Consider the following 11,615-nt stretch of genomic DNA (forward strand, 5'->3'; position numbering starts at 1 on the left):
CAGAGGTACCCAATTTACCTCGAGGTTTTGGGGCCAGCTACATGAGTCATTGGGAACGAGACTGGAGTTCAGTACAGCTTTTCATCCGCAGACTGACGGACAGACTGAGAGGGTTAACCAAATCCTTGAGGACATGTTGAGAGCTTGCGCTCTAGATTATGGTTCCAGTTGGGATGATAATTTGCCCTATGCCGAGTTCTCGTACAATAACAGTTTCCAAGCAAGCATCACCGTTTGAAGCATTGTATGGGAAGAAATGCAGGACACCATTGTTACGGGATGGGGTAGGAGACCGCAGTCTATTCGGCCCTGATCTGATAAAAGACGTCGAAGAAAAAGTTAGACTGATTCGAGACAGACTGAAAGTAGCATAGTTGAGGCAGAAGAGTTATGCAGACTCAAAGCGTAGGGAGGTTACCCTACGAGGTTCGTGATAGGGTGTATCTCAAAGTTTCACCGATACGCGGAGTTAAGAGATTCGGAATCAAAAGAAAATTAGCCCCACGATTCATTGGACCGTACCGAGTCTTATCACGCCAGGAAGAAGTGGCATATAAGTTGCACCTACCAGAGACTTTGGAAAGCATCCATAACGTGTTCCACGTATCGCAACTAAAGAAATGTCACCCCGACATGGCCGACACCCCATTGAGGGATACTAATCCACTTGAGGAGGTCCAGTTGCAGAGTGACCTCACCTATGAGGAAAAACCCATCCGGATTTTGGATACCGCAGAAAGGCATACCTGCTCCAAGACTATCAAGTTCTGCAAAGTGCAATGGGATCACCACACCGAGGAGGAAGCCACCTGGGAACGCGAAGACGATCCTCGAGATGACCACCCACACCTCTTTTCTAACCAACCAGAATTTCGGGGAGGAGATTCATCTTAATGGGGTTAGGTCTGTAACATCCCAATTTTTCCAAACTTTACATCATGCATTTGCACTAATGAGCATCATGCCATTTATACACTTTGAGCACCCTTAAACCAAGGAGTTAAAATTTAAAACCTTTTATTAAGATTTTACCTTTTCATCTCCCTTTGCTTCTTTTTGGAATTTTTCAACCCATGGGGTTTTTGACAATAGAAAGGGGTTTAAGGCAATAAGATAAGCTACCCCAAAAATTTTGGAATTTAATTTGGAGTTGAAAAACTATTTTGTTTTTAAATAATATAGCACTAGAGGAAAATATATGAGCAAAACTATTTTTAATAATTTACTTTTGGAGGAAATCAAGTCCCAGATGCTACGCCATTTGAGGATATGATTTTACAGATTTTCTTGAATTTATTTGAGGTCATTTGGAGTTCAAAGTCAAAAGTAATAAAGGAAAAACAGAAAAGAAAAGGAGAAAAGAAAAAGAACAAAAAAAAAAGACGGACCGGCCCGGCCAACTTGGGCCGAACTGGCCTAGTGGCCCTGCGCGCGCGTACGCAGCCCAGCCTCGCGAGCCGGCCTAGCTAGCCCGCCAGCCCGAGCTGAGCCACTGGCAGGTGGGGCCCACCTGTCAGGCTCTTCTTCCCCAAGGAGATAAGGGCAAGCTTTCAAGACGCGATTTAGGGCGCCATGAAGCCCCATCTTAACTCCCCTGCACGCCACTATAAAGCCCCATGCCTCCTCTCCATTTTCCCCCACACCCCCTCGCTCCACTCACACTCACGCCGCCGGAATTCCTCGCCTGAGTTGCCGCCGCCGGCCGTTCTTCGCTCGCCGTCGTCACCCCGGTGAGCCATAGAGCCCGAATCTTTCTTTTCCTCCATCCCTGTTTCCTTGCGCAACTTTTGATGCGGGCGGGCTTAGTAGTTAACGTTGTGATTGCTTTTGAGCTATAAGAACTTCTTCATTCCAGTACCGCCAGCCAATAATCTTCGCCGCCTGTGCATATACGGCCTGAAAGTGCGGTCGCATGTTGGTGTCCTCGTCAGGTTCGACACGGAGTTTAGAGATTCGGCTCAGGTCGAGCCTAGGATGCTGGATCCGCACGAACGCTAGAGCTATCTTCGCTCCCCTCACCAGCTAACGGTACATCAATTCCCAGAAGACGCTGTTTTGCTCGAGTCTTTGGGTCAGCTTACCAACCTCTTGAGGCACCTCCTCTAAGGGCCAGAATGCCTGATGAATTGCCTTCAGAGTCTCCAAATGCAAATCAAAGAAGGTCTATTCTGATCTATGCAGTCACGCAGCAGCATCAGGTCGTGACCCCTCACTCGGTCAGACCAGAACGATGAAGGATCAATCGTCTGACGAGCATTCACAGCACTGTTCACCCAATCTTGCTCGGCTCGCGGGTCGGTTTTGAATAAACACAAATCAAAAGAAGAAATCAAGCAAAAAGGATGTGGCGACTCACATTGAAGTTGAGAACTCAGCCTGCGAAGTTCTTCGAAGATAAATTCTTCGCGGGAAGCGGCCGCCTTTAGCTTGGTCTTGGCGATCTGCAACTCGCCCATGATTCTCTGACTCTGCATCGTTGAGTCCTTGGCTTGGCTTCGGTTTCTTGGAGACGTCGACGAAGGAACTCTAGTTCACTTTGAGTCTTGTCCAAGGAAGGAACCTCCATAGGAGCCATCGACTCCACGATTTTCAAAGCTTCAGGAGGGTTCACTTCAGCCGAGATTTCGGCACTCGCGATGTTCGACTCGGGAGTCACGAACTTATCGGCGTCTACTTCAACTACTGGAATCATGGACTCTTTCTGCCTCTGCAGAAGAGAAATTCCTTTTAGTCCTGAGAAGGATTCAAAGACATCAAGCCGAACTAGGTGCAAGGTGTCTGACTCATATCAGTACAAAGGAACAAAGGTGTTTCTTTATTACTAACGCTCAAACTCGAGCAAGGACCGTACAAAAAAGAGGCAAAATTACAAAGAGAAAAGGAGAAAGCCTAAGAAGTCTAAACTTCAGCTTGGCCCACCTCCTGACTCGGCACAGGAGTCGACGATTGTGGAGCCGCTCCTCCTTCAGTGGCCATACTACCCAGCTGAGCCGACAACTGGGTCACTAGTTCTTCCCCGAGCTAGAAGTAAGGCGTCAGCGCCATCTCCTCCCCCGTTGGGTAGAAACGGAGGACCAGAAGCCTCCTTCCACAACACATCCTCGCCGATGTCGTGCGCTAATGCTAACACAAACGTCAACTCAGCACCGAAGTTGGTCTGGACCTGGCTGAACTCGTCCAGGGGATCCGGGTCAGCACTGAAAAACTCTATGAGTTTCCCAAGCGACTCCGGCACCGGCTCATCAGGGAACATCTTCCCAAACAAACCGGTGAGCACCCTAGAAGCTTGCTGGAGACCAATCGCCGCCTCCGAACTGACGCTTGCCACAGCGTCAATCACCTTTTCGAGTGAATTCTCACTCGAGGTCAAAAGACAAGACAAGGAGAGCAGGCCTGCAAAAGAGCCAAAGTATTCACAAGACATTCAAACAAATGGAATCAACTGCGACAGTTTTACCTGCAAGGGGGCCGATGACTCCGCTAAGTTGGGCGATTCGTGTCTTCTCCTTCTCAGCCTCCTTGGCGAGAATGGCGTCCGAAGCTTCTTGAGCAAGGCGCTTTTCAGCTTCTACCTTCTCTACCGACTCCCTCGCCAGATCAGCAAGCTTCCTTTCCAAATTCTTGGACTGCAGCTCAGCGGCATCCTTGAGGGAGTTAGCCTGAGAAAGGAGATCTACACGGCAAACAATAAAATATGGTAGTTTTCGACTCAAGGAAAGATCGAGTCAAAGATATTACCTCGAGCGGATCTCAGCTCCTGTTGGCTTTGATCCAACTCTCAACGGAGTTGATTGCGCTCAGCCACTGCCTCCTCAAATTAATCAACAAACTCCGTTATGGAGCGGACGATCGGCTGCGAGCATGTTGGCGTCAGCATCTGACTCCCACTCCCACCGGGAGAACAAAAATCAAAAATTTAACAAGAAGAGTTCGAAACTTACATGGCAAGCTGAGGTTGAGGTCTTGGAAGGAGTCCTTTTGGCTCCGTTGCTCTCCAAACGAGTCTTTGAGTGGGGCAACTATTGGAGTTGATTTTCCCTACTCGCTGGAAAAGGCACCTCAGGCATTGCTACCTGAGGCTCAACCGTCTCAATGATGGTTGAGGGACCCGAAGCCTTCGGGTCCGACCCTGCCGGCTCAATAGCCTGGGTCGTTGGTTGGTCACCCGAGACCACGGAACTGACAAAAGAAATTCATGAGTTTAAAAACCAGACTGTATTATTTAAAACTACCTCCTGAAAGACCACATACCTGGTCTGGGTGACTCGGCCAAGAAGGCCAAATCGTCGGACAGGCGTTGGACCGCCTGTCTTGGTCTTCTTAGCGGAGGGAGGAGGAGACGAGGTTGCAGCAGTTGGACCTTCAACTCCCGCTGACTGGTCACTAGTCTTCGGGTTCGACTCCCTGCTGCGTTTCCTTCTCGTCTCCAGGCCAACTTCTTCGGCCTCGGAGTCGCTTACCTGGTCTGGCGACTCCGAGGACTCGTGAGCCAGTTCTTCCTCCCCAGCAGGGGGAGGCTGACTCAATGGATCTTCAAGTCCCTGCGATCCGCAAACTGGTCAACAAAACACAAACGCAAAATTAAAGCAGTTGAAATATAGAAAATACCTCTTCCCTTGGCCTGTCAAAGCCATATGGGATTACTGGCGAGTCAATCTCGCATGGAGCTGCGCCGGTCAGGTTCGTCAACCTTCGCACCCGCGACTCCACTTCTTCTGACGATAGTTCTTTTGCGTTCACTCGAGTGGGATCCCCGAGTCCTTCGTAGGACCACATCGGGTGAACGCAAGCTTGCAGTGACTGGATCCTCATCCTGAGGAACTGAGACATTAGGTGAATACCTGTCAGCCCCTGCCCCATATGGGAGTGCATCCTAGCCATCAGGGATGCCGCCTCCGATTCCTCTACAGGCGACAGTTCATGGTTTCATGCCGCCATCTTCTTTACCTTCTTCTTGATTCAAAAGGCAGGAAGATTCGGGTCGGCACCCAAGGCATCATCTTGGACATAGAACCATTTCGACCTCCAGCTTTGCACAGATTCGCGCTGCTGGAGGGAGAAGTATTTGGCGTCAGATCTCACCTGGAAGTTGACACTCCCAACAACGTCAGCCTTCTGGCCTTTGATCATGAAGATCCTCTTCCAGAGCCCCCAATGAGAGCTTACTCCCAAGAAACATTCGCATAGCTGGATGAAGCACGCAACGTGCAAATAAGAGTTTGGGGGAAGATCGTGCAGCTGTAGCCCATAGGCTAAAAGGCGTGAAGGGCGAAAAAAAAACCCGCAACACATAGTCGATGAAGATAACCCACTCACCTAGCAGAGGTCGCGGGTACTCCTCCTTCGCCAGGAAGCGGACCCCGTCAAGGCCTCCCGGCAGTAGGCCCTCATCCTATAGTTCCAGGATCTTGGTGCGCTGGTTAATCACGCCCGACCAGGGAATGGCTCCCTTGCCAGCGTCTCCCTTGCCGGCTTCGGTCTTCGAACTCGTGGCTTTGGTCTTGCCCATCTCCGGATGGCGAGAGCTGCTTGGATGATTGAGGAACTCGCGAAGTCTTTGGCTATGGAAGCAGAAAGCTTGAGCGCTTGAGCTTGGGTCGCGAGGAAAAAGAAGGGTAAAAGGCATTCCTTTTCCACCCTCCTCTTTATATAAGCCAAACTTTGGCGAAGAATCTGGGCCGCAAGATCCTTATCTTGGCCACGTGTCCCACATCGATCGGGATACGAAGCGGTGAAAACAGAAACGGCCGCCTACATTTTGGGCGCAAGAATCGATGAAATCATTATGCCTTATTTACTGCGCGAAGTGTGATCGTTTCCCCACTCACGCACGCCAACGGTGCGTCTAGCTGTCAGGCTAGACTGTGCACCTAGTCACATCGGCTGACCAAACGACTCTTCACCTTCAACATGTACGTCATCCATGACGAAGTCTGACTCGAATATCATGACTCGAAACTATCTTTCATATAGGATGATGGAAAAATGTTGAGACTCGTCTTGAGTCTCGCCTGTGAATACAAGGACTCTCATTCGAGTCACTAACTGACCGACTGTTGGTTAAAGACTTCGTACAGTCAGGTACTATTTATTTTTTACTTACACAAGTAAAATCAGGTCAACAACCTTGACATAAAACAGTCGATTTCATATAAGTCGACACGACTGGGTCGCACCAGCTGCGTCACTTCAGTTATTTATGCTCATTTGCATAACAGTAAGCCTCATGGATTTCATCCACAGAGCTTGGAGCCGCACCAGCTGCGCTGCTCTAGTTAACCCATGCTCATTGCATGAAGATAAGACCCGAAAGTTCTTTATCGGGCCTGGAACCGTAGTAGCTACGTTAATCCAGTCGAATCCATATTCATTGTATGAAGGTAAGCCCTAAAAATTAGGCCTGGATATGCATCGACTGCATTCCTCCAGTAATAATTCTCATTTAAGGGTCGCTCCCTACAACCATGTTCATTACATGAAGATAAGACCCGTAGGCTTCCTATAGGGCCTGGAAACGTACCGGCTACGTATTTCCAGTACGTACAAACTTGATGAACGAGTCGCGTACTTAACAATTAGAGTTCAACTCTATAAGACCCCAGCAGGCTAAGTCGAATTTCACCAGTTGCCAGGTTCGAGCCCGGGGACTCGAATACTGAAGAAAACTAATGTTGTATTCGCCCTAGAGCGATTAACTGGACTTGATTTCTCGAATATCTAGGCACATTAACCATATATCCCTATGATCTCTTCTCATTGCATTTGATTTGACCTCCTATCAAAATCATGTTACTTAATAGTCGAACACTAAAACAGCGGCTCGGACATTCTCTGAGTCGAAATGCTTCTCATTCGGAGTTCAAATCCATGAAATACCAAGTCTGCAGCACTATGCAACTGGCTCAACAGCAAAATGAGTTCATTCTTTATGGGGAAAGTCCCTACTCAACTAGGCACTTGGGGGCTACTGACGTGGTTATGACTAACCACGTACTCGACTCGAGTATACCCGTTATGGCCCAGCTGGGGGCACAAGGAAGCCTACTACGACTCTAAGAGTCTAAATGCCAAATCTTGCGACTCAAGATAAGGAAGATTAATTAGAATATATATTTTCATTGTAACCGACTTGGACTCTACCTTACACCTGAGTTCCTGCATATATAAAACACCAGGAGGGGGCGCTAAGGAGACACCTCAACCTAGGTAGAAGTCGCCTAGACGCACTCACCAGATCGAATCTATGCATCTAACCTTCGCTGCACCCCATTGTAATCGACTCATCAATACAGATCAGACAAGCAGGACGTAGGGGTATTACCTCATCGAGGGCCCTGAACCTTGGTAAATCATGTTCCCTGTGTTTTTGTTAGCCGACGAGTTCGCTAACACATACACTCAAAATATTTCCCAGATACAAGTGCACCAATATGGACATTGTCGAAATCACCCCTTCGTCATCGGTGTCAACGAGGTTGGTCATGATGTAGTAGCCATGGTTGATGGTGTAGTCACATGCACATAGCCGGAGGCGCAACAATATTGTGCTATCTTGTAGAGATAGAGCATGAATTGTGGACTAGCACCTTGCAAATGTCAAAAGGTGTCACACCGAGGACATCTTCTAGATGTACGAGGACGTGTCGTCGGTGTCGGTGATGAGGTCACCTCATCGAGCACACATTGGTTTTGGCTGTGCGTCATGTAGGGGGTCATCTTAAGTTCATAACAGTGAAGTCGATGTCGATGTGGACAATGTCGTCGTACAGGTGACATGATCCTTGACATTGTCGGGGTCGGGTCTTGCAGAAGAGTGAGTCACACAACACTGAAGAGATTTCATCCTTGTGGACGATGTGGCGTGTGCCGTGTTTTCTGTTACCTAGCGCCTATTTCTGTGTTTACGTGCAATTTAAATTTTATTAGCCGGGCTACCATTGATTTGTTTTCCTCGTAATTACGTTTGTATCGAGTCAGAGTGTTGAATGAAGCTGTAATTTCCTTTTGTGTAGCTACTATGTATATGGTGTGTTGTCATTGTACAAATGTCTAACGTATCAATAGCCTGTGAGAATACACACGGGGTCCGTGGCGACTAGCTAGTCTAAATATTGTTACAACAGTGGGAAAAAGGGTTAGCTACGCAGTAAATTGCGGCCTGATCGATATCGTCACCCTACTGGCGGTCCCCGGCGCATCGTGGTACCGGAGTCGTCGTACTCGTACTCCCTGGACTGCTCGAACTCGCCCGTGAACTCCTCGGATGCGAAGGCCGTGCGCCGGAGCTGCTCGATGGCGGCCTCCTGCTGGCCGGCCGTTCTGCTGTACACCTGGCTCTGCCCCACCTTGACCCCGTTGCTGAGGTCCGACATGCTCCCCTCGTCCACGTCCACGTCCAGCGCCCTCATCACCTGAGACCAAAAATTCATTAATCACAGTTTCAACACCGGAGCAGCTGGATGCATGCTGGGCCGGGCCGCGTACGTACCTGGACCATGCGGGGCCGCCTGGGGGCCGAGTGGCGGACGCAGGCAGCGGCGGCCTCCACCATCCGCGTCATCTCGGCCCTGTTGTACCCTCCGCGGGCCTCCAGGCGCGGGTCGGTCAGCTCCTCCAGGTTTCCAGTCTCCAGGGCGCTGGCCAGTACCGGGCGGGCCCATTCCACGAGGCTCTCCTCCCCGAGCGGCCGGTCCTGGTCCACGGGCTTCCGGCCCGTGATGAGCTCCAGCAGCACCACGCCGAAGGAGAAGACGTCCGACCGGTCCGTCAGCTTCCCGCTCGACGCGTACTCCGGGGCCAGGTACCCGAACGTGCCCATGATGCGCGTCGACACGTGCGTGTGGGTGTCGTTCGACAGCTTCGCCAGCCCGAAATCCGCAACCTACATATATAATCTGTTATTAGAGGAAATTAAAAACACCAAGCATGCATATATGTATATATGTATGTATCTCGTGCCTGTGCTTCAAACGAGTAATCCAGCAGGATGTTGGCCGACTTGATGTCCCTGTGGATGATCCGCGGGTGACCTGCATGCAAAGCGTACGTACGTCACGTCACGTCATCAGAAAACCATTCAATTTCGTATCGATTGACAATTAATTAGTGTGCATTTCACAACACGAAAAAATACATATGTCAAGAGAATATTAACATACAATCTTCATGCAGATACGCTAACCCCTTGGCTGCCCCGATGGCGATCCTCAGCCTCGTCGGCCAATCCATCACCGGCACACCGCGTCCTGCATTGCACGCAATTGAACTGAATCTCTGCACTAGAGTTTAACACCTCCGTTTCATAATTCTTGTCTCAAATTTGTCAAAAATGAATGTATCTATTCTTAAAAAACGTCTAGATACATGCAATATTTTGACAAGAATTATGAAACGGAGAGAGTAGTACGTACCGTGCAGATGATGCTCGAGGGTGCCATTGGGGACGAACTCGTAGATGAGCATCCGGTGGTGCTGCGCGACGCAATACCCAACCAACGAGACGAGGTGCCGGTGGTGCACGCGGCTGATGATCTCCACCTCGGCCTGGAACTCGCGCTCGCCCTGCCCGCTGCCGGCCTTGAGCTGCTTCACGGCCACGCACTTGCCGTCGGCCAACCACCCTTTGTACACGCACCCGAACCCGCCTTCCCCGATCACGTTGTCGCGAGAGAAGTTGCTGGTGATGCTCGTCAGCTCCTCATAGCTGAAGGAAGACTTGGATCCAGCAGCCGCAGCCGCCGCCTCGATGCTGCCCGACCGGTAGTACCCGGCCGGTGCTCCTCCTCTGAAGCTGTCCGTCGTGCCCGGAGGCCCGTACGAGAACCCGCCCGACGCTCCCGGCGGCGCCGCGTACAGCACCCCCGACGGGTGGCGGCTCGAACCCACCAGTTGACCCGACGATTGCATGTAGAAGCTCCCATCTGCAATGTCGTACGCGCATACAGTAATTCTGTTGTTAATTACCTGCAACGTTAACGTATATGTTTTGAAACTAAGAGCATATAAGTATATCATCATAGGAAGAAAATAAAGTTACCCGAGTGATAAACCAGTCCATCCACCTTTCTTCTCTTCCTCGTCACGATGAAGACAATGGCTATGATGACAAACAACAAACCCGCGACCGCAGCGCCGGCAATGGCGGCGGCAACCTGGCCACTCACTGCTGGCGATGAGTCGACGGGGGAGTGTTGTGAGGACGATGATGAAGCTGTGGTGCCCGATGAACCAGCAGCTGCCTGCATGGCGCCGTTGTCGGTGCCGCTTTGTGCAGCGGGCATGGAACCTGGGAGGTGAGAAGACATCACACCCACGGCGCCAGGCGGTGCCATGGTGGTGACAAGCCCGGGAGGTGCTCCGGGATGGCTATTGGACGACGACACGATCGGAATGAAGACCACCGAATGGTTTGCTGGCGGCGGAGGCGATGGCTGAGCACCAGAAGGTGGAGATTCTGCTTGCTGATTACTCGATTGCAGTGGCGGCGGAGACGGAGAGGCTTCGGATGATGATGGTGCGGGAGGGCTCCGGGGCAACGGTGGAGAAGGAGGAGGCTTTGAGCCTTCTGACTGCTGGGACCAGGGCAGCGGTGGTGACGAAGAGTTGGAATTATCATTGTCCCCAAAGGAGGAGTCAGACGGCGGAGCTGGAGGCGACGAAAAGTCGGAATTTTCATCATTCGAAGAAGAGCGGGAGGGCGACCCTGACGGCGATGGCGATGAATCTGATTCTGATGATTGTGGAGGAGAGTTGGAGGAACGCGAACCTTGTGAGTTATTAGAGGAAGACGATGAGGAGGATCTTGAGCCCCCAGATCCTGAAGACGGCGATGGTGGAGGACCATTATTATTCCGGTTCGAAGATGAGCCTGATCTGGAGCCTTGGGGTGGAGGTCCGGCGTTGGAATCATGGGACTGCTCATCACTTGCATCCTCTGATAAGCTCGGCGACGCGGCTAAATTCCGCGACATGCTTTCTCAATCAGATTGACGTGATCCCTTTCGTGATCAAAGCTTCCTCGGGGTGCTTCCCTTGCGAAAATCATCAAGCACCTTTTCCTGGCCACGTTTGTCGTCAACTCTCCCTTGGTTTCCTCAGCACCTCCAGATGGACTGTGATCCCCAAACTTGCTTCTCCCCATTCTATGTTAGTACAGCTCCTCGCCAACCATCTTTCCCTTCAACAGATTGATTCAATCGTGTCCATGTGCACACGGATTCTCACCTGCCGGAAGCCAAGGAAAAACGACTACTTTGGTCGTCAAGAGGAACGAAAAGAGACAAGACTTCTTACGAGTGTCTAAGAATAGGGACAACCGGAGCATCAACAACAACCAACCTAGCTAACTAAAGATTTGGCTGCTATATTTGGGCGTTAGAATTCTTCTAAGCGCTAGAAGAAAGGAACTCATAAAGTAAAATAATTCGCAAGAAAGTAGGAGGTTGGTGAGCTTTGTCCTCCTTGTTGCTATTTTTGGTTGAAACCTCTATTGTCCATCCAGTACTTATGAAGTAAACGTTGTTTGTGCACCATTCCATTCACTACTACAAAGAGAAATGCTTGATTGGTCTCGAGAGTACTGCGCCTCCTACTACAGTGCGCTGAAGAAAAAAATT

General features: G+C 50.4%; 1 protein-coding gene across 1 annotated transcript; it reads right to left on the minus strand.

Annotated features, from left to right (window-relative positions):
• Positions 1-8,034: 8,034 nt before the first annotated feature.
• Positions 8,035-10,970, minus strand: LOC100832398 (proline-rich receptor-like protein kinase PERK13). The gene is made up of 6 exons (XM_010229389.3): positions 10,037-10,970; positions 9,411-9,920; positions 9,159-9,245; positions 8,959-9,029; positions 8,489-8,881; positions 8,035-8,411 (listed from the first exon to the last, which is right to left on the minus strand). The coding sequence occupies exons 1-6, from the start codon at positions 10,968-10,970 to the stop codon at positions 8,172-8,174; spliced, it is 2,235 nt and encodes a 744-aa protein (XP_010227691.1). The 3' UTR covers positions 8,035-8,171.
• Positions 10,971-11,615: the final 645 nt, after the last annotated feature.

The sequence above is a fragment of the Brachypodium distachyon genome, chromosome 1, assembly GCF_000005505.3.
Source record: "Brachypodium distachyon strain Bd21 chromosome 1, Brachypodium_distachyon_v3.0, whole genome shotgun sequence".
NCBI lineage: Eukaryota > Viridiplantae > Streptophyta > Magnoliopsida > Poales > Poaceae > Brachypodium > Brachypodium distachyon.

What these genes read in the sequence shown, in the direction of transcription:
- LOC100832398 (XM_010229389.3), bottom strand. Translation starts at nt 10,970, where the DNA reads ATGTCGCGGAATTTAGCCGCGTCGCCGAGCTTATCAGAGGATGCAAGT. An exon ending in TGGACTGGTTTATCACTCGG is followed by an intron (nt 9,921 to 10,036) that starts GTAACTTTATTT and finishes ACGACATTGCAG; the next exon opens with ATGGGAGCTTCTACATGCAA. An exon ending in GGCGGCCCCGCATGGTCCAG is followed by an intron (nt 8,412 to 8,488) that starts GTACGTACGCGG and finishes TTTTGGTCTCAG; the next exon opens with GTGATGAGGGCGCTGGACGT.